Source organism: Phlebotomus argentipes, unplaced genomic scaffold (assembly GCF_947086385.1).
Source record: "Phlebotomus argentipes unplaced genomic scaffold, Phlebotomus argentipes genome assembly contig_5, whole genome shotgun sequence".
NCBI classification, from domain to species: domain Eukaryota; kingdom Metazoa; phylum Arthropoda; class Insecta; order Diptera; family Psychodidae; genus Phlebotomus; species Phlebotomus argentipes.
Window position 1 is genome coordinate 6479033 of NW_026776165.1, and position 26137 is coordinate 6505169.

At 43.6% G+C, this 26137-nt stretch overlaps 5 protein-coding genes across 21 annotated transcripts in view; 1 reads left to right on the forward strand and 4 right to left on the reverse strand.

Moving 5' to 3' along the window:
- Window positions 1–73: 73 nt before the first annotated feature.
- LOC132265934 (eukaryotic translation initiation factor 2-alpha kinase 3-like) lies at window positions 74–2097 on the reverse strand. The gene is made up of 2 exons (XM_059766733.1): window positions 1881–2097; window positions 74–1823 (listed from the first exon to the last, which is right to left on the reverse strand). Exons 1-2 carry the CDS (start codon window positions 1963–1965, stop codon window positions 160–162), a joined length of 1749 nt encoding a protein of 582 aa, XP_059622716.1. The 5' UTR covers window positions 1966–2097; the 3' UTR covers window positions 74–159.
- A 111-nt stretch (window positions 2098–2208) lies between these two features.
- On the forward strand, window positions 2209–6125 carry LOC132265900 (uncharacterized). Its single transcript, XM_059766693.1, has 4 exons — window positions 2209–2929; window positions 2983–4435; window positions 4497–5904; window positions 5967–6125. Exons 1-4 carry the CDS (start codon window positions 2363–2365, stop codon window positions 6109–6111), a joined length of 3573 nt encoding a protein of 1190 aa, XP_059622676.1. The 5' UTR covers window positions 2209–2362; the 3' UTR covers window positions 6112–6125.
- Window positions 6126–6592: 467 nt separating this feature from the next.
- LOC132265901 (Golgi apparatus protein 1) lies at window positions 6593–10976 on the reverse strand. 2 transcript variants are annotated; one of them, XM_059766695.1, is made up of 4 exons: window positions 8906–10976; window positions 7892–8463; window positions 6966–7704; window positions 6593–6867 (listed from the first exon to the last, which is right to left on the reverse strand). In XM_059766695.1, the coding sequence occupies exons 1-4, from the start codon at window positions 10641–10643 to the stop codon at window positions 6593–6595; spliced, it is 3324 nt and encodes a 1107-aa protein (XP_059622678.1). In that variant the 5' UTR covers window positions 10644–10976. The 2 variants fall into 2 exon arrangements, with proteins under 2 accessions (XP_059622678.1, XP_059622677.1); XM_059766694.1 differs by having other exon boundaries at window positions 7874–8463.
- Window positions 10977–11001: 25 nt separating this feature from the next.
- On the reverse strand, window positions 11002–13676 carry LOC132265902 (O-acyltransferase like protein-like). Its single transcript, XM_059766696.1, has 5 exons — window positions 13226–13676; window positions 12063–13041; window positions 11751–11978; window positions 11234–11684; window positions 11002–11177 (listed from the first exon to the last, which is right to left on the reverse strand). The coding sequence occupies exons 1-5, from the start codon at window positions 13431–13433 to the stop codon at window positions 11016–11018; spliced, it is 2028 nt and encodes a 675-aa protein (XP_059622679.1). The 5' UTR covers window positions 13434–13676; the 3' UTR covers window positions 11002–11015.
- A 242-nt stretch (window positions 13677–13918) lies between these two features.
- Window positions 13919–26137, reverse strand: part of LOC132256385 (coiled-coil domain-containing protein AGAP005037) — a 65912-nt gene continuing 53693 nt past the window's right edge. For 9 of the 16 annotated variants that reach the window (XM_059752756.1, XM_059752767.1, XM_059752757.1 and 6 more), the window contains 7 exons: window positions 24715–24798; window positions 23484–23546; window positions 22649–23105; window positions 21596–21778; window positions 21430–21523; window positions 17372–17494; window positions 13919–16709 (listed from right to left, as the gene is read on the reverse strand). In XM_059752756.1, coding sequence (XP_059608739.1) covers window positions 15972–16709; window positions 17372–17494; window positions 21430–21523; window positions 21596–21778; window positions 22649–23105; window positions 23484–23546; window positions 24715–24798 — 1742 coding nt within the window. In that variant the 3' untranslated portion in view covers window positions 13919–15971. Of the gene's footprint in view, window positions 16710–17371; window positions 17495–19820; window positions 19865–21429; window positions 21524–21595; window positions 21779–22648; window positions 23106–23483; window positions 23547–24714; window positions 24799–26137 lie in introns of all 16 variants that reach the window. The other 7 variants (XM_059752772.1, XM_059752771.1, XM_059752768.1 and 4 more) reach the window with 5 other exon arrangements.

The window sequence follows — 26137 nt, forward strand, 5'->3', positions numbered from 1 at the left end:
TCGGAAAACGAATCAGGTGGAAGCTCGAATCATAGCAGAGAAGTATTTTAGTTTGAAAAACAGTGATTTGTCTTTTAACGAGATGATATTTGATATTCAAAATACTTAAGATCATTGCTCTTTGTCACACGGATGTCCTTAAAATGACTACGCTAAACTTCAGCTCTCCTCGTCTTTCAGCGTCGTGGAGTTGAGCCGCTCCTTGAGCACGCGGATCTCTTCCTCTCGCGTCCTCTTCTCCTCCTCATAACGCAGCTGCAGCTCGCGGATCTCCAGATCCTTGCTCATCAGCTGCATCTGCTGGAAGCGCTCCGTAGACTTCACCTGACTCCTGAGACTGAGGATCTCTTCGTCCTTCTCACTCAACCGGCGCTCGAGTTCCGCAATCGCGGTGCCGCCCTCGCGCGCCGCCAGCAACTCTGCAGCCACCACGCAGAGATCCGCGGCCGAAGGCCGGCCGGGCGATTTGCCCAGGAGGCGCGACAGGAGGGTGGCGAAGCGCGGCGACAGACTGGACGGCAGCTGGCCGTTCTTGGCGTCATCCATGACGCGCGCGCGCTCCATGTCGGTGCGGAAGGGAATGAGGAGCTCCAGCAGGATGACGCCGAGGCTGTAGATGTCACTCTTGGGGTCGCAGCGGCCGTCGAGTTGCTCGGGCGCTGCGTAGAGCGGCGTGCCCATGGCGCCGTCCCTGTGCGAGTCCTCAAGCGGACATGCCAGCCCGAAGTCGCCCAGCTGCACGACGAGGCGCTCGCAATTGCTCACGCCCACGAACACGTTACTAGGCTTGATATCGTGATGCACAATTCTGCACTCGTGGATGTACCGCAGGCCGTTGGCCAGCTGACTGAATATGTCCAGCGCCACTTGCGTGAGGCGCCGCTCGGGATTCTGGGCCGCCGGCAGGCACGGCATGTGAGACTGAACGCTCTCGGCGAGGAATTGGGTGAAGAAGGCGGGGAAGTTGTCGCTGGCGTTGCGCTTGTCCAGCCACTCGCGCAGCGTGAGCTGGCAGAGAGACATCTGGATGTAGAGCATTGCCCAGCGCAGGTTCACGTGCGGCTGGTGCTCCTGCAGGCTGATCGTGCGGTTCGTGCTGATGCGCAGCGAGCTCGTCCATTCCAGAGCCGCATTGCTGCTGGCGGCGAATATCACAGAGTCGTCGGCTGTGTCGCCGAAGGACGCGTCTGGCGCCACGGACATGCTGTCGGTGTCCTCGGGATTCGCCATGGCGTCCTCGCCAGACATCAGCGGCTCCATCCAGGCCGCTTTGTAGGGCACGATGTTGATGTGATTGAGCCCGGCGAAGGTGCGCACCTCCTTCAGATGCGACAGCACCTTGTCCACGCTCGTGGACTTGATTAGCACCTTCTTCACCGCGTACTCAATGCCATCCAGGCGGTTGCGCGCGCGGAATACCTTGCCGAAGCCGCCGCCGGCGATGAAGGACAGCTCCTCGAAGTCCCTGCGGTAGCGCGACCAGTCCAGGCTGGCAGACGCCACGGGCCACGCGGACTGCAGCGAGTGCGGCAGATCCGGACCGCGCGCCACGGCCACGAGCTGGAACAGCGCGCGCTGGTACTGGCTGCGCATGGCCTCGAACTCTCCCATCTCCCACGTATCGTCGATGAGGTTCATCTGCTGAAGCTGCTCGCAGATGGACTTGTACAGCCGCGTCGAGCGCACAGAATCACTCTCCAGTAGGTGACAGAGCTGCTGCAGCAAGCTCTCCACCAGCAGACTCACCGGCGTCGAGGGCTTCGATGGCAACAGCTGCATCCCGCCCGCCTCCCTGGTCGAGGCGCCCCCGGAGCTTGTGGGCACTGTAAGAGAGTCGGACGTTCGAAAGATCATTCGAGAAGCTTCCATTGTCAACTCACCGTAGTCGAAATCCTCCACGGTGCGCAGCGTCTCCCACTCGTCCAGCTCCTCGTCGTTGTCCTCTTCCTCCTCCTCGATGTACATCCTCGGCGGGGTGATTTTGCCGGTAATCCTGGGTCAGTGAGACACTCTTACACTGTTGCAATTTATGTCGAAATCCATGCAATCGCGGCTTCGTTTTGCTCACAGAACAGCTGCTCAAAACATAATGAATTAAGGCCTGAAATTTCATGAAACATATGAAATCCTATGAATAATCAAAATTGTATTTTATAACAGAATCGTCATCAATGATTCGTGAAACTTTCGAATGTTTCACGCAACCTAACGCAAAATGACACGCGCTCTGTCAGTTCAAGTTCAGGCATTGCGATGTGCGTGTTTCATGTGTTCTAACCGCGAGGGAAAAAAGTCTTGAAAAAAGTGCTAATAATTCGTGATAATTTGTTTTTTGCTGTTAATTGTACGTTTTTTCGGCGTCATGGAGATTCCGCGCCTCGTGAATCCTGAAGTGGTGGGAAAGATTATTGAATTTGCGCAGAATCGAGAGGTTTTTCTCCGGAAAGTGCTGAGCCTTCAGCCGGCGTCCGTTCACGCGTACTCCCTGATCGCCGAGTGGAGCTCAGTGACTGCTCAAAAACTCCCTGTCGAAGATTGGGACTTCCACAAGATGCTCTTCGACAACCTTAAGAGGAAATGTGAAGAAATCGACGTCATTTGCCGTAATCATCTGCTGACGATCATCAAAGTCATTGCGTCTGTTGTTCCGGCGAAAATCAGCTGTTTTCACTTGATTGGGGAGGAAGAGGAGCTGAAGGCGGACGTCTTCGAGATGCTGGTGAGCGGATGCCTTCTGAAGGCGAGTGAGGAACATCTCGACGGCGTTGCAGAGTACATCGAAAATGCTAAGATCATCGACGCGATCTTCGCGAGTGACAACGAGAAGTTCAGAACCAGCGTTTTGCGAAGTCTTCAGAGGATTCTCATGGTGCTTCCGAAGGAGAATCACATGATTTCTCGTCTCCAAGAGCGCATGTTGGATAAGAGGGTAAGTGGAGTGAAGAAAATGTATGAATGGGGCTGCAAATATTTGCTTCACAGACGCCTCCGTTCCGAAACCTGGAAATCCTCACTTTCTTGCTGCAACAAGTGATGCCGGAAGCGAAGGATGACGAGCATGTCGACGATTGCCTTCCGTACAATTGGGAAAGTTGCATGTGGTGCTGGATCTCCGAAGGCTTGGACTCACAAGATCTCACAGCGCGGAAGCAGGCTTTTCATGTCACCAAGGAAGCCATCAAGAATCTGTATCCGGAGAGTGAAGAGCACTTTATTGCCATTCTGAACGCCGTGGAGCAAAATCAGACGCACTTGATTGTTCCGGCGCTGAAAATGCTGCCGAAGATTGCTAAGCTCAATATCAACTGGCAAAAATTGCTACTGATGGAGATCATGAAGAACCACAACAAGCAGATCGTGATTGCAACACTCGAGCACTTGATGGCAATGCATGAGTTGCTGGGAAATTATAAGATCGCATATTTGCTGGACTCTGTTTTTCATGCACTCAATCAAAACATTGTTTATCAAGAGGATACAGAAGTTGTGCAGTCCTTTTGTCTTCTGGCTTTCAGGACTTCTCTTGAGGCTCTCGAAAGGATGTCTCTTGTGAGTTGGAAACCATTTCCTCTGTTCTCAATTCTGTCCTATTTGACTGGCGAAGAGACCGAAACTAAGGACATTTCCCAGGTTAATGCAATTGAGTCTCTTCAGAGGATCATCGAATGCATCTTCAATCTCCAGATTGATCAGCTAATGAAGCGAGAAATCGTGTTTCTCCTGATCAAGTTGGTAAAGCGCGTGATAAGTGATGAAGTAACCGATTCTCCAGAAGATGATCAAGCGATGGTTGTGCGGAAGATCACAGAAGTGACAAATGACGAGGAGATAATTAAGCGTTGCAGTGAAATCTTGAATGATTCCTCAATTCTGCCTCAAAATCTCCTTGAATCCTTCAAAAGCAATCCTCTTGAGATGTTCAACAACGCCCAAAGCTTCGCAGACAGAGATCTCTTGCACTTGGCGAAGCAACTCTCAACGGATGTGGAAATCGATGAGGAAAAAGCCACAGAATTGCTGCTTAGATTTAAGCATCATGCGCACAAGCAGAGATTCGTTCTTTTGCTCATCTTGAAGGCAAAACCTTCTCTGTACACAAAGAATGGCGATCTCTGCAAGATCTTCATTGATGACTACTTCACAAGAGACGCTGCGGCTCTATCTTCTGGCAGGGATTTTCAACTGACCTTTGAAAAGTTGTTCATTGAAGTGGTGAGTGAGATTCTCAATTGGTTCAGAAGCCACATAAATGACTCACCAGGGAATTCTCGCGAAATCCTCACGAAGATCAGCTGTGCGTTCGAGAGTGGCCAGGAATATTGCACCACTGTGAGTCTGTTCAAGATTCTGGACATGATGAAGATGTCAGATGAAGAAAAGGACGAAATGAAGCGTCTTCTTGAAGTGGCGTACAAGGAAATGATGGCCTATAAAGGTAAGAGAATTATTTCTGAGCTTTCTCACCATAGAAAGTACTTAAGCTTGTCTCTTTCCAGGCAAATCTCCCTTCGCTTCGCACTGCAGTGCTTTCATTCTCGCCTTCCCGACCGTGAATTTGTCGCTTGAGGAAACAATGTGGCGTCTTCTCGATGACATCACACTCAATTCGCTGGAGATTTGTCGTGCGATCGCTGGAAAAGTTGATCAAATCAGTGAATCACTTCTGGTGAAATTGCTCGCGTCTCGGGAAACTGTCCAGGAATCATTTCTGATGAGAAATTCACCATTGCGAGATTTGCAGCTGGAAATAATTGATTATGCGATTCAATCGGGAAGAGATGCTCTTCTTCTCGACAAACTGGTGACGAAATATGGCGAATTGTCCAGGTCGAAAGCCATGTACTATCCAAATTCGAATCATCATCTGTACAAGCTGCGCATCATTCAAGCCATCGCAGCGATTGTGCGCGTGAAAAAGATTTGGCATCCGCAGTTTCTTGTCTTTCTCCTCAATGAATCCAACCAGCCGAGCATTCTCTACATTCTGGAGCTGATTGTCGCCTGTGCCATTCCAACTGAAGACATTGACAGACTGATCGCGATGCTGAAGGCGCCGCAGGATCTCAAGATGCACTCGGCGCAGAGCATCTTCTGCATTCTGTACTTGTACTGCAGGCGGATAAAGTTCTCGGCAGTGAGCAGGCAGTGCTTCACCGCTATTTATCCGTGGACAATGGGTCAGAACTTCTCTTGTCGCCTCTATGCTCAGATCGCCGTGCTGAAGATCTGTGAACTCATGCGCGATGTTGAGCCACATGAGAAGATCATCTGTGAGACGATTAAGTTCTCCTTCAGTCACTTGAGTGGGAATCCAGAGAAGAGCATTGCGCGCCTTGAGCAGGATTTTCGCTTCAATCGACTCAACATTGATGATCTCCTCAGTCTGACGTACATTTTCAGAGACATTCCGAGGATAACAGGCGTGGCAGAGAGTGAAATTGTGGCAAATTGCTCGGGTGAGGAGGATCTCAAGGATGTCATCCACCCTTGGCATGAGAAACAATCCTCAGGCGGTGTAGCTGTTCAGCAGACGTACGACAACATCCAGACCAAAATCCTTCCGCCCAAAGAAGCCACCGAAGTCAGGAAGACTGAACTGATTGTTTGTGCATCACTTGTGGAAAACCATCCTAATCTGGGCGGATTGGCCAGAACTTGTGAGATCTTCGGCGTGCAGAAGATGATTATCGATTCGCTGCGCGATGTCGAGCACAAGGACTTTCTGGCGCTCAGCATGTCGGCGGAAAAGTGGCTGACGCTCGAGGAGGTGAAGAAGTGGCAGCTGAATGTGTTCCTGTCGCAAATGAAGATGCAAGGATACACAATTGTCGGCGCTGAGCAAACGTCCAGGAGTGTGAAGCTGGCCGAGGTGAAGTTCCCGGAGAAATCTCTCTTGATTTTGGGGTGAGTTTAGAAATCCATAATCTGTGTTTCTCGTCCTTAAATGTGTTGTTTTTTGCTTGCAGCCACGAAAAGGAAGGCCTTCCGGCTGACATCATCGCCAGTCTGGACATTGTCGTGGAGATTCAACAGATTGGACATCTGGCTTCGCTCAATGTTCACGTGACAGGTTCAATTTTAATTAACGAGTACCTGAAGCAACACATCTAATCTCATGTGATCTAAGTGATGAATAAACGCATTTTATTACTTTGTCAAACAATCATATTTTATTCATCTTTTTCTTCCTATAAAATACAAACAATTTCGAAAAGAAAAATGTCTAGAGATTATTTTTGCGCAAGGAGAGTCAAAAAAGTACATTCAGAAAGTCTATAAGTTCGATTTACTTTGAGGAAATTCGCCATGATGGAAAGTGTACAACTAAAGAAAAATATCCTTCATGATGTTTTATACAGAACAAATTGATAAAGGAATTCGGCAAATCGACAATGATCCTATTTTTATTTCCTGAGGAAGCTTCAACAAGTGTTTCTCGTTTCCTATCATGGCCTTTTTATAGCAAATATTTTGGGGTAGATTTTTTTTTGTCAATTATAAGATAAATTAACCCACAATTCTTGCCATAATCGAGAAAGAAAATAATCACAAAATGTATCCAAAAACTTGATATTCCACCATTTATAAATTCTCACTTGTTCTTCATGGCAATGGTGCGCCTCGTGGCGCGGCCGCAGAACAGCCCGAAGATGAAGATGAAGCCCACAAAGGTGAGGAAAGCTATGAAGAAGAACTTCTTCGCTGGCGATGACGACACCTGAGTGTACAAGTCTGATAGATTCTCCGGCGCTGCCACGAGTGGAGCGGCATTCTTGAACATCTCCACGCGCTGAAGCAGCTTCTGCCGGCAATTCTCCTCCAGCGCCTTCGACTGATCCGACAAGATCGTCTGCAGACACCGCAATTCTGCAAGATTCAAGCCATTAGAGCGGCATTTTGAGTTCTTTGAGTTTCTTGGAAAAGAAATATTGAAGCAATGAAATTTGATTCCTCAATTTACTCACGTCTTCCGTCGCCGCTCATGACGTCCGAACAGTAGCGCAGTAGATCCGACGTGCACGCTTGCTGCAGCAGCGGATCCACATGAATGTCCGCCTTGGCCTCCTGGATCAGCGTCGCCACTTCGATCTTGCACTCCTTCGTGATGATCTGCTGCCGGAGGAAGGCCTCCTTCAGGCAATCCTCCACGCGCCCGTGATCCTCAATCTCATCTGTCGGCCGGCACAGCACCTGAATCTCCTTGCGACAGAGATTCTGCAGCAGTGGATTCAACTTGTAGTTCAGCGCCTGTTCGCGCAGCACCAGCGTCATCTGGTTCTTGCACTCGTGCGTGAGTTTGCCCTCGCGAAACTTCGCCTTCAGGCAATTCACCACCTTCCCGTTCAGTTCCTCATTCTTCTTCGCCGACGCCACGATGTCCGTGCAGTAGTTGGCAATGTTCTGGCGGCACGCGTCTTGCAGCTGCGGATTGAAGCGATAGTCGAGATTCTGCTCGATCATGCGATTCACCACGACATAGTGACACTTCTGGTCGAACATTGGCTCCTCTCTGTGCACTTTCAGGCACTGCAGCGCATTGGATTGTTCCACGCGCGGACAGAACTGCTGCAGCATCTCTCTGCACGCGTTGATCAGGGTGTAATCTGTGGCACTGTCCATCAACTCTGAGCGACGCACGCTAAACAAGGCGTGTCTGCACGGCGGACTCAGCTTCTCCGTATTCCTCTGCAGACACTCCAGAATCTGCAACAAACACACGCATGTTAGCACAATCGTCAAGACACACATGATCAATCCAGAGAACTAGAAAAGCCAGTGGAATCAAGCAATACACTCTCTAATTGGATTCCTTTAGCAATCTCTGTGTTCACTGGAGAAGTGTGGACATATAAAGCAGTGAACGTGAACTTGCATTTCGGCCTCTATTCACCTGACCGCCCGCATTGGGCACTTCGTAGCACAGATGGTCAATTTCCTCCCGGCAGACGCTCTTCAGGCGCGGATCGTAGTCAATATTCTCACGTTGCTGATACAATTGGCTGCGCACTTGCTGTCTGCACTCCTTCGGAATTGTGTGTCGCTGTCCCTTCAGCGTGTCATTCCTCATCCTCTCGCTCAGACACGCCACGACTTCGTACTTCGTATTGCTGGCCGGACAGAAGCGCGTCACGTACGTCTTGCACGCCTCCTTGAACTTGAACGTGAAGTGATAGTTCTTCAGCGAGATGATCTGGAAGTGTTCCACAGCGGCACGACACTTCAGATCCTCTCGCATGCCCGGATCGTTCTTGTGCGAGATCAGACACTCCATCATCTCACCCTCGTCCGTGCCACTCTTCAGCACCGCGTCACAGTAGTGCTCCATGGCGCCGCGACACGCCATCATGATCACCGAATTCAGCTCCACGTGACCTGCCTCCTCCTCCGTGAACTTCTCCACCGCCAGCAAACACTTGCTGTCCAGCTTCTCCAAATTATCCTGCAGACATTGCATCTCCTCGCCTGGAAACAAAACAGCAAGATTAACATACAATGCCTCAATCGAAGACCATTGGTTTTAAAATCAACGTTAATTAAGTCATTTCATAGCTAGAATCATCGACAATAATTGTAAGGCAAATCCCACAAAAGACCAACGGAGACACTTATTAAAATGTCTTTTCCTTTCGACACACAAAATTGATCATTTTTGCACAATTGTGTGCGTCAATCGAAAACAAATCGACTGCTCAAGAATCACTTTTCTACAGTGAAGAGTACAAAGTGAGGAAGTGTTGATTAAAACAAGCCAGCAATCAATGAAAATGATTGCTTTAGCTTGAAACGTAACACTTGTGCCAACACTGACAATTTCGCGATAACGCAAATCGCTCTCTTCCTCCTTTCTCTCCACGTCTTCACGATGGCGCCCACTGGAATTGCTGCTTCAGCTCATCGATCTCACCTTTGCCCGTCTTGTCGTGGCACAACCTGGTCAGGTCGTCCAGGCACTCGTCCTCCACCTCCGGAATGAGATCCACGGCGATGGCGCGCTGACGCATGACGCGTTTCACCTCGTGGAAGCACTCGGGGCGGAGGTGCATGTCCGGCGATGCGTGGTAGGCGTAGCGGTGCAGACAGGGCAGCACGAGTGGGCCCCTCTCGGGGTCCATCTGCTCAGACGTCACATCCGCCCAGGCCTTCTTGGCGTGGCACAGTCGCACGGCGTCCTCCTTGCAGTGCCGGTAGAGTTGCGGATCGAGCTTGAAGTCCCTGGCCACGAAGTACTGGATCTGCAGCAGCGCCGCCTCGCAGTCCTGCGTCATGAAGCTGGTGGAGAGCTTCTCCATCAGGCAGGACATCACCCTGGCGTCGCCGCCCTCCGTGTCGCGGCACGCCACGTCTACCACGGGCTTGCAAGCGTCCCGCAGCACTGGGTCCACGCGCCAGTCCTCGCCCACGTCGGCCACCTTCACCAGCTGCTCCACGGCGCGCTCGCACGTGGGCGACACGCGCCGCTCCTTCTTGCGCTTGGGCCTGGCGTGGTCCATGAGGCAGTGGATGGTCTTGCTGCCCGAGTCGATGTTGCCGCAGAACTTGGCGATGTCCTCCTGGCAGCCGGCCAGGATCTCCGGCGACAGCTTGTAGTCCTCCATGAGCAGTTTGCGGTGGTCCGTCATCTCGGCGAGACACTCGGGCGTGATCTTGGAGCTGTTCTTCTGCGCCGCCTCCAGACAGAGCAAGATCTGCGCCAGGCGTACCTCCTTGTCGTCACTCACGCCGCGCCGGCAGTGATACACGCGAATGTCGTCGCGGCACGCCCTGGCCAGACCGCGGCTCACCTTGTAGTCGTGCGCGATGAGTTTCTCTCGCCGCGTGAGCTGTTCTTGGCAGCGCTGCGACATGCTGGCGTGGTTCACGTGCCGAATCAGACACTTGTACACCGCGCCAGAGCCCGGCCTGCCCTGCGGACAGAAGCGCTCGGAGTCCGTGACGCAGGCGAGGAAGAGCTGCCGATCGAACTTCATGTTGTCCGATTGCATCTCAGACAGGTGGAACACGCCTTTGCGGCACTTGTTGTTCAGCTTGTCCAGCTGCGACTGCAGGCAGGCGAGCGTCTCGCCCTGGGACAGCTTCGTTCGGTCTAGCTGCACGCGGCCGCAGCCCAGCTGCACGATATCCTTCTCGCAGTCGTGCATGAACGGCCCGATGAGGCGGAAGTCAGAGAATGCCACCCACTCGAGACGTTGGATAAAGCTGCGGCACTCCTTGCTGGCCACGTCCTCGCGTCGATCCAGGACGCAGGCCAGGAAGTGGCCAATCTCCTCAGTCACCTTGCAGTCCAGCTTGTCTACCTCCTCCTGGCCGCACGTCTTCACCGTGAGCCGGCGCACGTTCTCGTCGCGCATGATGTCGGACGTGTGCTCCCAAATGGTGTGCTTGCACGTCTCCGACAGCGACTCCAGCTGCTCCGGTGTGAACGATTGGATGCACTCCAGCACGAACAGGTCGTCCGCGCCGGAGCGCAAATTGCTGCACATCTTGCTGACCTCCGGACACGCCACCTCGTCAATGAGGCGCCGCGGCCCGGCGATTACGGCGCGTCTGTCGCGCCGCAACTCCGCCACCGGCAGCACTCCGCCGGCGCGGCACAGTGACGTTAGGTCCCACACAAACAAAGCCACCAGCACGGATCGCAGCATCCCGTGATTCTGCTCGTACTCTCTCAGTCCATTCAGTTGCCCGGAACAGCCACGCGATCTAGTTGGCCGGAAAACAACTCAAAACACTCCCGGAATCATTGCAATTTCACACGCCACGAGCACTCTTCACACTCCCGGAATCACTGAACTGTCCACGTGGCAATTGGGATGGAAATCACTCTCTTGGGATCACAGAGTTTCCAGCTATTTCCCGTTTTTCACATCACTGATCCGCTGTTTGCTTTTTTTCAGCCGCGATGATGTCAACAAAGCGATGACATTTCACTCGCTTGCCAACTGGCATGCCAGCAGCGAATTCAAACCAGGCAACAATTGATATTTAAATCACTTTCAATCCCACAATAAATTAATTTATTTCATTTCCTTCTGATTTTTCACGTTATTGGCTGGTTTTGGCCACAATGGTTTCATCAAAAATTCCTCCGAAATCCTCTGGAAAGGCACTTCTATGAAGGTCGTGCACAAGATTGAGAAACCATAAGTTATTATCAATATTCCGAAGTAACTGACGATCTGTAATAAAGTGAATAATGAGAAGAGGTGCATTATCTCCCTCGCCTTATGCTTACAATCATTGGATAGGAGAGTTCTGAGGGAGGAAGTCGTCCGCCAAAGGCAAATCTTGCGAAGACACTGTGAAACATGTACATTGTGTAGGAGAGCTTGTTCATCCGCGTGCAGAACTTGCTGGAGGCGAATTTAGCGAAGGACAGCAGATAACCCCAGTGCGCCAGACACAGGTAGGATGCCATGAAGACGGCTAGCAGGAAACGTCCCACAGACCACAAGAAAGCCACATAGAAGACACTTCGCGAGGCCGCGTCGCTCAGAACTTGCGTGACGAGGAATATCAGCGAGCTGCCCACGTAAATCCTGACCGAACGCGAGCTGAAGACAGGCATCTTCACCTCCTGGGCCGCTGTGATGATCATAGCGGCGAAGATACCCACGCCGTAGGCGAAGATGCGGTACCAGAGCGGCGTGTACACCGTGTCGATGGCTTCGAACACCCCGAGAACGCTGCAGAGGAAGTGGAAAAAGGATGATGATATACAAATTAGTGATTGACATTGAATTTCCCCTTACGATAGTTGGAATTTGTGGTACAGGCAGAGGATGAACGTCAACAGCACACCGCCAGTGGTGACGAGAGCCAGCAGGAAGCGACCGCGCTGGGGATATTTGGCCTGAATGAAGAGGATTAGCATGAATATGCCATAGAGCTGCATATCACATGCCAAATGCCAGCTCCAGCGATTGCACATGTCTTGGATGGGGTAGAAGTTCTGTACGAACAGCATATTGCGATACCAACTGAAAGTGGAGTGGGAAAGAGGATTTGTTAAGAGGCTGCCACACTATTCCGCAAGTCAAATCATTGAATTATAATTTACTCACTATTTGCACTCGACTCCTGGACAGAATCCCATGGGCAGCGCGTTCACGGAGTCGAGATAGAGGAAGACCATCCGCGAGAGGATGGAAGAGATAAGAATGACTGGCGCCAGACGCAAGTAGCGATGCAGAATGAAGCGCACGAGGAGCTTCGCATTGTCGGCTAAGCTGTTTTCCTGGATCTGTCGATGCAGAGTGTCGCGACGGAGGAAATTGTATGCCATAAGAAGTCCGGAGATCATGAAGAAAATGTCCACGGCGAGCACGGATCGGAAGAGCAGGAAGTAGGCGATGTTGTCGAACTTGGCGCTGTCCAGTGGAATCCTGAGCGTGATGATATTGAAGTACATTACGTGCATTCCAATGATCCAGAGGCACGAGATCGTCTTCAGGCCGGCCACAGACGATACAGAGCCCGGATGGACGTCAGTTGACATCGTGGCAGTGAAATTGGAGGTAAAATGGAAGCAGGAAATGAAGCGAGACAGATTTCCACCGGAGAATTCCTCACTGTGGCGCGCCAAGAATGTGACGAGTGCCACAGCGAGAAAAATCACCGCAGCTGCTCTGAAACTCGTGTTTTCCCACAAACTGGCATCGTTGAAGTCCCTGACTCGATCGAAGGTGACCGAGATATCGAAGAAATTGCTCACATTTCCCGCTCGAAAGAATTGCTGCGCGAGCTTCAGCGTCTCGGGCAGTGTGCAGGACTTTGGCAGGCAAATGCCCAGCTGGAATTCCGAGGAATCACTGAACAGGATGGACATTTGCTTCTGCTGGGGCGCTTCGACATTGCCACTGAGGATTCGGTAGTCCACTGCAATTGGCGAAGTGATCTTCAGCAATTCCTTCAGTCTCACAGTCTTCTCGCTCACGATCACAGACGGAGGATTGTTGGACGCTAGGCAGGCTTCTTTGGAGCCCAGCCAGAGATTCTCTCCCCAGACAAAGGGATTCTGTCGATTCCCAGAAGCATCCAAGACTGCAACGGATGCAATAATTTACCAAATCTACCTCAATTCATATTCATGCTCTATTACAATTATTTGATATAACTTTCAGGTGATTTAGGTGGAATTTATTGCACGTTTGACTCAATTTTGGCGGATTAATAGACGAACTGAAAGTTTTAAGGACCAAAAGTTTATTTATTTATTCTGACTTACTTTGAAGAGCCCAAAGTTGTCTTTCAGCTATTCCATTGAGAATTTCACTGATATCCTTTCGACATTTTGCATTGGAATCACTTTCTGTCGCTCCTAACATAATTCCAATCGACACTGGAACATTTTCTTCCAGGGATTTACAATTTAAGCTCTCAATACACCGCCATATCACCGATAATATTACGAAAATTGCCAACAATCGTTGCATTTTCACTTCAATTCGCGCAATTCGCGCTGCTGATCAATACTGAACTCGTTGTGTTTCCCTGAGAAAATCTAATGCGACAGAATTCAATGTAAAACGATGTAAACACACTGTCCGCCTTTGGATGCGAGAAAATAGAATATCAAGAGAACTATTTTTCATGGCAAATTACATTCTCTGGGCAGTCAAGGTAAATCACAGGAACTGCTCAACAGCACTGAACGACTGTAAGTCACTTTCTCTGAGACTACAAGATAGTTTGTTCAGAATCAGAATATATTGCGATTTGGCTCTATTTGCATAGTTATTGCAGATAATTGCTGACCGTTAGTTGAGGCTCGTCACTCAGATGACCTTTAATCCGTGAGAATTGTAAATCAATCAGAGTGATTCAAGTATGATTCCGTCGTAATTTCTTCTGCGAAAAACTCTAATTGATGCTGAAAAAAGGGAAATTGTTGCAATGAAAGAAAAAAAAACAGTGAGAATTTTCTTTAAATTGTAAATGTTTATTAATAATATCGTCACTTTTTTTCCTCATGTATTTTCTCCAATTGGAAAAAAACGTATCATTCTTCACAAGTTCGTGCATTAAGTCAGTGTCATATTCTCCACAAGAGGATTAAGTATAAGTTTGCAATAAGAATTTTTCAATATATAAATTTGATGTGAGCAAAAGAGAACCGAAAAAATCACTATGAATCAATTCAAGATGCTCATTTTGTGCAAATCTTCTCAAAATTTAGACTCTTTTTCCTTACTTGTCGCAAGTTATCAGAAAAATTCACATAAATTCCTCTCATCCACGAATATCATTGCAATAAAAATAATTTATACAATTTATCATCCTTTTTTTCAATTATTTAACACATTGTAACCACTCTTTTCGAGCTTTCCTCTGTCGCATTATATTTCTTTTTTCATTAACCATCTTCAGCATCTTAACAACTTGAATATCCACAATTTTGTTTTTATTTATTTCTTAATTCATTATAGGGTTGTCTTACTTATTAAACTTAGCACAAACCTTCAATGACTAACGAGAGTCTTCTCTTTCCTCTTTTAGACCTTCCTATTGAGAGACTTTAGTTGTGTTAAATTATATGTACACTACAACTAGATACATTCGAAATAAATTCTGCAAGTTTATGCCATTAAATACAAGAAATATAAATATTTAATGATCTACTAAATAAAATTGGCTGAACAAACAAAAAAGAGACTCTCAATTGAACATTTTTCATTCATCTGTTATCAATATTTATTATATATCAGATATTATGCTTTTTTCCTCTATTTTATGTATATAATTCCATATATACTGTACTTGGTGTTTTCCAATAATACTTTTTTGGCTTTCCTCCTTAGACACTGGGCTTAAGAGTATTACATTCTCTCTATACACAACTTTAGGGCATGACTTTTTGCCATTTGATTCACCCATTGAAATATGCCTTATGACATTACGATAGATATTATGATGATAAATGAAGGGACTCGAATGCAAACTATTGGTGACAACCATCTAGCTCTTGTCTCTATATATTCGATGTATGCATATCATTTTAATTGAATAACATTGTATGGCAATATCGTGAGATTTCAATGTTGAACGAATAAATTTATCTACAGCTATATGATATTTTGTGTTAATTCAAATGTTGTTGTTAGTGTAAAAATTGCGCTGAATTTTCTCATTTTCGCTCTTCCGAAAAGGGGCCAAAAATTGTTGGACTTGTCGGTAAGATTTAGAAAAATATGAAGGTGAGCTGAACATTGAAGGACTTAATATTTTCGCTATTCAATTTGGATGAGTGTAAATTTATAATTTTTTTGGTGTACTTACTTTTCTTTTGTGTCATAATAAATATATATATATTGCAAAAATATTAAAAAGATTGGCACAAACTGGTGGTGGAGCTAATCAACTATCAATCAACTACTGTAATTCTTTGACTATCGCATCATTCATTCGCTAGATATCCGCCAGTATCCACTCTTCTCTTCACCACAGCACTGCCATTCTGTAAAATGTTTCTATTTCCTCTCCGTGGTTTCGTGTATAAGATGGATAAATGTGTGACAATTATGTGTTATATTTTAGTTTTATATTTGATGAAATTCCCTAGATTTTGCGTTAAGTTTACATTCATATTCTTATTAAATTGCCTCTGCACAAATCGTTCACGGAATCGATTGAGTTGTGACAGTGATGAGTTTCCGCGAGGAAGAGACTTTAATATTTCCACATGACATACGTTACTTATTGACCTATGTCTAATTCATGCTCGATAAGTGTGGCTAATGGACACAGGGATTAGTGGACTGAAGGGATGTTCAGGGATGTGTCACTCTCCGATGGACAGAATCCCGAGGAACAACACAAGAGACATGCAATTGTTGCAAACACACACACACACGTGGAGTGCAGTAATTTGGGAACACAAGATCGTCTTCTGGCGGAAGCGACACATCCCCGAGGAGTGTTGATCATTACAGTGTGGCATCGATATCAGTTTCACTCCACCTCTTCCCGTTTTGTTATAGGATCTCCGTTTCGTACACTTTGCTAGTGGTGGAGCCGGTGTTCGGCCCGCCGTTGTTCGTCACCTTCGCGACCTCCACGAACGCCTCACTGTGGAGATTCTTCATGGATCCCGTGATGGCCATGTTGAGACCCATCTTCTGCGGCAGATTCGACTCACTGCCGGTCTTCTTGAGCTGCGCCTCGGCGCTGGCATTGGCGTTCGGCGGCAGTGCGATGCTGTTCTTGCTCATCTGCTGCAGCCTGGCGTACTGCTCCTGCAGCAGCTTCTGCTTCTTCAGCAGCTCCTGATGGCGCAGCTCCAGGGCCATCTGGCGCTGCATCTGGTCCTGCGAATTCACCGAATCGTTGCTGCTGGTGGAGTTGGCGCCGCTCAAGTCGTGCTGCGGCTCGACGTCCACGGACGCTGAGCGCAGCGGCAGATTGGGACTGGTGGGACTGGCCAGAGGGCTGCGGGAGCTGGTCCTGGGCGGCGGTGGCGGCGGAATGCGCTTGGCGCTCACCTTCGACAGGAGCTCCGCGTTGCGCTCCGGCACGGGCGGCTTTCCCACGGGCCTCGGCTGTGGTGGACTTGTGTCCGTATCTGAGCCACTGGGGTAGGAGTGGAGGCGCCTCAGACCTACATTCGAGGCAGCAGGATCAGAGGGATAGAGACTAGATTGAGATAATTGGGTAGTTACGGTATTCTGGAGGGTTTGGGAGCTGTCGTCTGAGGTGGAGTCGTCTGGACGCATCTGCAAGTGAATTATCGCTAGTTCAACTTTATTTACTCGATATACATTGCTTAATATTTGCATGGTGTATTTTCTGGCGCTATACTTTTCCTATTGCCTGTGATCTCTTAAAAAAAACTTGACGAAAAGAAGCAAAGACACGCCCATTCAGAAGCTCCGCCCATTAAATACTTTTCTTCCGTTTTCGTACAATGTTCCACATTACAATTGCAAGTGTTAGTAATTAAAAGTTTTATCAGATATATTGATAGACAGTTTTGCCATAGTGAAATTAGCAATTTGATTCTTGGGAAATCATTCGTGGAAATTTCTGTCTCTCCTTTCCTCTTTCAATCCTTTTACCGAAGTTCAGACATCTATTGAAATCACATGGCGTGTCTCGTCCGTGAGTTATTACCGCCAAGAATTCATGCAATTGTATGATATTTCAAGTGTTGGTATTTGAAAAGTTTATGTGTGTGTTATTTACATTTTTTACATCGAATCAGTTCACATTTGTGACAACTTGACCTAATTTTTGACATGTAGTTTCTGTAAACTTTCATCCATATGTTATTTGGGGAGAACTTTTTATTGCAAAGCTAGACTTTCATTGAGTTGGTTTTGCTGTGTCCGTGTGGTGACTTTTGTGTGTATTTGCACAGTTTTGGTGCTCAATTTACCTCAGAATTGGCGCCTGGAGGCTTCGCGAATGTCTGCAATTCATCTAGCAGGGCATCGAGTGCGTTTTCGGGTGCGACTCCCCCGCTGATAGAGACCGTCCCCAGCCTGGGGCTTGGGACTGGCTGCAATTATCGAGCAAAGGGCCAGACGAGAAGACAGACCATTAGTAACTCCTTGCAAAGCATCAGCGAGCACATTCAATATGCACGATTGTATATATTGAAGATCAAAGGGACAATTATATTGACAAAATATTCTCTTTTCCACACAGTCAATTCCTCCGAGATACGACTGTATCTCATCACTTTCCTCCGAATACGACACATTCCCATTTGCAATGTCTAGACAAGAGCACAAAAATCGGAAAATAATAGAGGTGAAGCGCACAAGAATGTCTCATGTTGCTCTTTAGCGCCTCATTGAGCTCACTTTTCAGCGTAATCACTCGAAAAAAAAAGTTGCACCTCACATTCCAGAGCCACAATAGCGAATATAAGTTTGTGTCACACTTGTTGAGCTCTTGCAATCGTGCTTGTGCATTGAGAAGCTCCCAGACAATCGCATTGATTCTTTATTAGAGATTTAAATGCACTTTAATCAAATTACGATAGAATCACTAACGAATCAGTTTGATGGTTTGGAAGCAACTTTCAGACAGTTTCATGGCTATTATTCCATAAAGCGAAAGCTATAGAGATATAGAATTACTATGAAATAATGCAGATTTGCTAAAATTATACACATGCAAATATAGAAGTTAATCTATTAGCAATTCCATTAACAGATAAAATCTCTGATCAATTGAGTTTTACGTGTGAATGAATGAGGAAATTAATGTGAAAGAGAAATTATATTCAATTATCCACTAAAATTGGTGAAGAATTGTGACAAAGCGATCCAATTGTTAGAAAACAAGGCTTTTGTGAGAGAATTAAATGAAACGTTTGCAAAGAAGCACAAATTCTCCCATATAGTAAGGTTCAATTTGATTATATGAATAAAATATTTCAATTTGTATCATATAGTAAATGTAATATAAAATCTCAATGTGGCATTTTTCGATCACTAAACTAATAATATATAAAGTTATATGGAATTCAATAGTAATAATAGTAATTAGGTTAATTAAAAAAAGGATATCAATCGAAATCAATATTTACAAGGCTACAATAATAATTATTATATTGTATATAGAGAATAAGAGAACAATGGATTTTTTTCTGTCTAAAAGAAACTCTCTAAATCATTCAAAAGGAAAATTTTTTTATAAAGGAACAACTGAGAAAGAATCTGCAAAAATCTGCTTAAGAATACTTGAATAGGAAATATTCAGTCCATTAAATTGCATGATTAGAAAAGAATCGCATAAGAATTCTTCATTTCATCTAACATTGTTTGTCATGTTCATTTCCAATGTACCTTACTATAGGGGCACTTTTGGGTGTGATTGAGGGTTCGAAGGGTGAGAATTTCCATAACAAATCATACAAGTAAATAAAATTTGGCTCATTTTGATGCTAAAGAAGAAGAAGAATAAATAATGATACTTCTAGAGATGAGAATTTTGATTTCTGTTCTTTTTTCATTTCATGTTTTTTTTTACTTCTTAAACAGTTTGTTTTTGAAGAGAAATTTTCAAAAAACACAATTTTCATAGATTCTGTATATAAAATTCAATTTTTTTTATAAATTGAATAAATATTTGAAAAATTTATATAAACCATTCCACATCGACATTTAACGTTTTTCCTATAAATTAATTTCCATTAAAAAAAAACGTATAATAGTCAAAAATCTGTGACAATTAGATAAATTTAGAGATCATTCAAAATTGATGTGTTGAAAAGAAATGCAGAATTTGTGTTTCTTGTCCGAACAAAATTGTCATAAAGAATCTGAAAATAATAATTTGATAAAAGAAAATATAGAAAAACTACAGTCACTGTCAGAAAAATAAGGCAACCTACAAAATTTACTTTACAAAAAACTCTGATTGAAGTTTACAAGAAAGAAAACGAATAACAAAATTCGCATTTTTTCATGATTTCAATGAAAATTTTTTAAATTATTTCAGTTGGTTCAGATTAGTTGGATTTGTAGACGTTTCCAAAATACCCTTAATGCCTTATTTTTCTTGCGACGACTGTGTAAATGTGTTTGATATGTGTTTGAAGGAACGCAACAAATAAAAAACCAAATTTCATGTGTTTGAAGAAATATACATTTATGTGTGAAACACAGAGAAGAAAAAAAGAGTGTTGTGAATAAATAAAGAGTATGTGAATATCAATATCTTATCATCTTGAAGAGAGTTCGATAAAAGAGAGAGAGAGAGAGAGAAGAGAGGTAACAAAAGATATATATTTTTGTGAACATAAAGAAACTCTAGAGATATCCGAATGATTTAAAAACGTAAAATTTGTTTAAGAATATGTAATGAGAATTTACTCATTGATCGCCTCTTTGAAGTTAGAACTCCATCGCCAGTTGAACTATTGCATTTTGCATGTAAACAGAAAAGACGATAAGATTTTTTAATGTCACTTTTCCTCTCCTGCCATTTTCTTTTTCAGTCACGGTTTTTTTTCTTCCGCATTATCTCTTTTTTTTATTGATAAATGCCTAAAAACTTGAGAAAAAATGTGTTATATCTATTCTTCTTTTGATCATGTTTCAGGGATTTGCAAAAAAAATTAGGCCTTTTCATCTGTCTTTCTTGCAATAATTATATACAGAAATTTTGGGAGTCACTTATTGTTAGAGTTAATTTTTGTATATTTATTATAGTCTTATCGTTAACATCAAACATTGATTGAGGAACTAAGGTAAACTCCAAATGAAAGGGAGGATGTGGAACACAACTTGCAGGAATTGTGATCTTGATTTTAGGTCGTGTCTCAATTCTTTCCTCTTTTGATTCCACTAAAAGCTCTCATTTATAATAAAGGTGTTGCTTTAGTGCAGTATTTTCATGTTAAGAGCTTCATTCACATGGTAGAATTTTCTTTTTTATATTCACAAGAATTGCCAATAAATTCATGTGAACGAGGCGTGATTGCAAAGTGAAGGGAGTGTGAATTATTGTGGCACAAAAACAATTACAATTGGTGTGGAATATTGTTATGAGTGTCGAAATGAAAATTGGGAGATTTCCCTGCGTGACAAGTGAAGATTCTTTTCTCCAGGAAGCAATCAGAAATCTATAGCTTGAGAACAACCCCACAAAGATCATTGGAAATGTACCGAGAGCTCATGAAAATCTCTATAATTTTTCGTTAAACTTTGTGCAAAAAAAACAAACAATTTTGAGAATTCGATAAAAAAATAAAGAAACCTTCATGACATTACGAAGGTGTCAGATTGAATGCCAATGAGTCTGATTGAAATTAAGTGACGGAAAACGAAAGTGTAACGAAAATAGAGGTGATGAGTTAAGAAATATCTCATGAGATGATTGAATTCGTATTGTGAATGTTACTTGGATGATTTATATTCAATTATTCTGTAGGCAAATATAAACTTGTATAATTCTTTCACACTCAGATGTAAATTGATGATAAGGTAAAAGAAAAATTAATGAAGAGTCATGCAGAGGGAATACAATTATTAAGTTATAATATCCACACAAAAAGGTCTTTTGTTTGGTTATAGAAATACTGAAAAAATTCATAGTTTAACCAATTTGGGTCATTGACACTCAAAATCATCACTTTCAAGACACTTTTGACTGCCAATGCCACGAAAAAGCTACGATAAAAGGAGCCTTTCAAACTAAATCTCTTTATATATTAAGAATCTTCATAAACAATAATACGGAACGATGAACAAAACGAATGTCTGCCTTCAACTGCCAATTCAAACATATTTTCTTTTATAAGAAACCAGAAATGATATCTCAAAGGAAATCAACTCAATACTCTTCGTCGCAAATAAATTCACAATATTATTCATAAAGGTTTCAATTAAAGTGAAGAGAGAAAAATTCAATACAACTCCACAATGTTTCCCACATTCAGAGCCAAACAGGAAAGAAAAACTAATGGAGAGAGAGAAATACCTTGTTTGTCGTCTGCACTTCGGCTGAACGTGTTGCTTCAGGAGTATCCTGCTGAGGTTCCACGCATGTCCTTTGCTCCTGAACGCTGGCCAATCTGTAAAATCATATTTCCATATCTATTAGATTCACAAACAGAAAGAAATTGTTCCAAGAGAGAATGAAAAACCTTTTGAGCGTCACGAGAGTTCCAGTGAGTTTCTTGCATCGCCTCAGCGCCGATTCCAGACGATCTGGCTCCTCCTTAAGGAACTTCTCCTCGCGCACAACCTTCTCCATCTCGCTCGCCAAGATATTTCGCAGTCCATTCTGCAGTCCCGGAAAACGCATCTTCAATTCCGCCACTGTTTTGCTACGAAACAGAAAAGAAAATGCAACGCAGCATGAATATCAATTGAAAAGGGAGTCACGAAGTGAAACTATTATCATCATAAATATCAATACACAATAAAATAGTGAAATACGCTGCTGAGAATTTCAATATAATTCCACATCTTTTGCATCCTGCAAATCAAGTGGGAGGAAAAATATGTAAAAATCTGAATTCTTTCACACTGCAATTTTTTTTCTTCAAATTCCCACCACATTTCTTTCTCACAGCATTTTCGCGAGCAAATCTGTCTTGCACTGATGCAGAAAATTCCTCCACCCAGAAATATTCTATTCCTGGAGAGGAAGATAAATGGATTTTCGCAGCAAGTGAAATTTGAAGTGACTCTTCACTGGTACTTTATCATCAGTAATGATGGATTTCGGGAGCTTTCGACTTTCAAAATTAATGGAACATCTGTGCGACATAAAAATTTTATTCGCGGGAAAGACAATGAATCAATTTGATAATTTTCATATACATAACATTGTCATATTTGTTGAATTCAATGCAATCATTTGTTTCAAATATTAATTATTCACAGTCACGTGTAAATATAATGCGAAGCTTTATATGTTATATAATAGGAAGTCAAAGAGAAACCAAAAAAAGTAGAATTTTTATTTTAAAACTGCGGTGAAATTCGATATGTTCATCAGGAATTGAAATATTTAATTAATGAGTATTAATTTCGTGTTATTTATTTTGAATGCACATCAATATTATTTTGGTCAATATTAATTAATATTTTATTTGCAATCTGATCCATATATTTATCAACTGGTCAAAGGTGTCTGTTTCATTAACACCATAAAAAATGCAGAATAACACAGAATGTAGGATTCCTCTTACCTGGCTCGACTTAGCACCAGCGCCATGTCTTCCACTGCTGCCATATTGACCCTCGTCCTTCTGTTGATTACCTCCCCACGAAGTCCCTCCACGGACGCCTCGAGGTCGCTGAGGTCCTTCTCCAGACGCACCACTTCCTGCTTGTACAGCTCCTCATCGCGCGACAGGCGCGTGTTCTCCTGATCACCCTGGCCCCAGTACGAGTTGCCGCTGGCCAGCAGCGTCGCCCGGATGCGCATGAAGGTGTCCTTGATGTCCTCCCGCACGGCCAGCGCCTGAGCCTGCGACAGGCGGCGCAGCGTGCGCACTTCCGTTCGCAGGTCCTTCGCCTTCTTCTGCAGGCCGCGCAGATGATTGTAGACCTCGGGCGCCAAGGCGAGGTCCGGCCGATAGTTGTTATGCGCATTGGCGACGACGAGCGGCTTTGGCGGCGGCTGGGGCTTCAAGCGATCGCGCTCTGCACGAGGAACGGTTTGAAAAGGAAAGAACACAAAGAGGAACACCATTAGGAAATAGGCGAATGTGGGCTTTGGGTAGCGTAGAATCTCGCTTCGAGATTGTGAGTTTGTTAGCGGAGGCTTTCGGTTTTTTGAGAGTTAAAGAAACGAGAGAAACGCAAGAACGAAAGGCCAGTGGAAAGAATTTAGTGTGGCATGCGGAATTGTCACAAGAAACAAAGGTAAGAAAACCAACAGAGAAAACTACAACAGCTCGATCGAGGGTTTGTTCACATTTGGGATGATCTTGACTGGTGGTGCTCTACTTTCGGATGTTCTGGATGCGGGTCAGGAGGGCAGAGAGACTCCTTACACAGGTTTTGTCTTGGAAACATTACCTTGAGATGACGTTCTCGGGAGCGTTGAAGATTTTATGGCTGATTTTGGCGGTTTGGAATCAGCTGAGAAGGGGAGCAGCATTTCGTTCAAGAAAATACAATTTTTATAGCTTCTATATCTAACTCTTTCTGTATGTTTTTTTTGTTTTGTTGGCTTTGCATAGCGCTCATAGCCATAAAAATTCATTTCGATGGCTTTCTTTGTGTATAAAACAGTATATAGATTAGAATATAAATGTGACTACTTAAACATGTATCGTACATGAAAGGGAGTGAAATAATAAAGAGGATATTTGTCCTTTTTGTGTCTTCTATAAAATGTACTTAATTTTTATATATATATATATATATATAGATTGCAAATTATTGGGTTGTTGGTCCAAAATGTGCAAGAAGAAAGTAAAGGAAAAACTCAAATCACACACACACACACGCACACACAATCACGACAAATAGGAGTTATTTTCCCCATTTGGACAGTGATATCAAACAATATATTGATGTGACTTCCTCTTAGTGAGTCTCACACAATTATGGATATAAAATTCGCAGCAAGAATTGGTCCATTTCATTGTCTCACAGGGAAATACAAAATCATTTGGAAATTGCTCAATTTGTCCATTGAAGAAAGTTTTTTTTTCTCCGGTAGGGCAAAATAAAAGCCACGTGTTGTGTTGTATTGCAACATTTCATCAAGAGTGTCCTCTCCTTATTAGGTAAATCGCATGTCTCGATTATACAGCTAATTGAGGAACGAAACAATAAGACTTATGCCTATAATTTGCATATGTAAAGGAAAATATTATGCCCTCAACATGCAATTTTGTGGTGTTCAGTCGAATCAACAAAGTATAAAAGTGTTATAACTTTTGTTTTGTGTACTTTCCATGCTCCAATTTGTATAAGAAAATGTGAAGTAATTTGTGTGCCATTCATCACAAATGTCTATTTAATTTATCAAATATTACCATTAAAAGAAATTATATACGCTGGCAGTACGACAAACAATATAAAAAGTAATCATTGCAAATTGCTTCAAGACCAATAAAAGATATTTATACACACATGTAAGTCTGTTAAAAAATATATATATTATCTACACACACGACAAACTTCAAAGGAAAGATACGCAAAATTACAAAAAGAAATTATTATTAATATAAAAAAAAACTCCACATCAATCCGTGAGTGTATCATCAAACTGCCGTAATTTTACATGAGAGAGATTTACCGGGATGCTGAGGACTGTGAGATTTTGGCACTCCTTGGATGTCATCACTGAATGACACTGACTTCTCAAATGATACTGATTTATCTGAAAGAAGATTGAAAATAATAACGAAAATAGTTTCATCGAAATTGACTCAAACAACACTCTTCAAATGCAAAGGTAAATCCAGAGAGATTATATTAATAAGAGACAGAAAGGAAATTAACAATAGAAAGGGAAGAAAGAATCTGAAAATACAGATTTACAGTGAAAATTACACATTTTGCTTTATGAGCTATTTTGTAATTTTCATCATTTTTTTTGGTACAAGAATTGAATTAAAATTAACAAATAATGAATTTCTTAAATTTTCTCTCATTGCATAACAAGTATTTTAAGACAGAATGGAAGAAGGCAAACAGGCAATATAGGCACAAAGATTCCAGTAGGGATTCATTCAGGTGAAAAATAAGTAAATCAATGGCTCGGTTCTTTGTAACGGAGATTTTTTTTTTAAAGTGCAGAAATGCTTTTGATATACAGCAAACAAGACGGGAAGACACAACTTCACTACGCAGTTACACAGCTGGATTGATCAAAAGGAATAATTTCTACTTCACTTCGTTTGGTTTTTCCCATCATTTTTACTCATCATATTCATTCGGTCGGTAATTTTACATGAAATTGCAATGCAATTGACAATTTCAAGTGTTCTGCAGAGCAAATATCATGCTGATACGATTCTCCATCTCAACAATTCGCCAAGTCACACAATAATCTATTGGGAACTTCTGGGAAAACTAATTAACAAACAGCACTTGATGGAGTTTGTCTGAATTCTGATTAAGTTAAGTCCTTAGTTCTATATAACTGACGTATGATATTTGGTAGTCACTTGAAAATTCTCTCAGTGTTTGCTGTCACTGACTAAAATGCTCATCTAGAAGCTGTATTTACTCAAATTCCAGTGTCAAATGCGCTCGCTTGCTATGGAAAAACAAGACTATTTGTGATTTTATTAAACAAGTTTATGTGCTGCAAATTAGAGTACTGAATCCGGATTATATTTTCCACATTTCCAATGCTGCAAACTTGCAGTCATCATTAAAAGTTGGCGAAAAAAGTTGTTATTGATATCAAAGTGAATATTAATGCAGCGCCAATAATTAATCACAAACGCAGTGAATTTTTAATTAGTTGACAAAAAGACAAGGGAATTAGCATAATTTCGTGTTTTGCAGCCAGTTTTTTGCTGGCATTTTTTTTTTGAAGGCAAAAGTCACGGTCTGTGACAGATAAATTTATTTATCTGAAAACAAGTATAACATTGTTTTCACTCAGAGAGTAAAAGTTTGAGAAATTTAGTATATACAGGCTGTGTTTTTTTCTTCGTCTTCTAACACAAGGTGACTTGTGATTTCATATGATTTTCATATGTTACAGT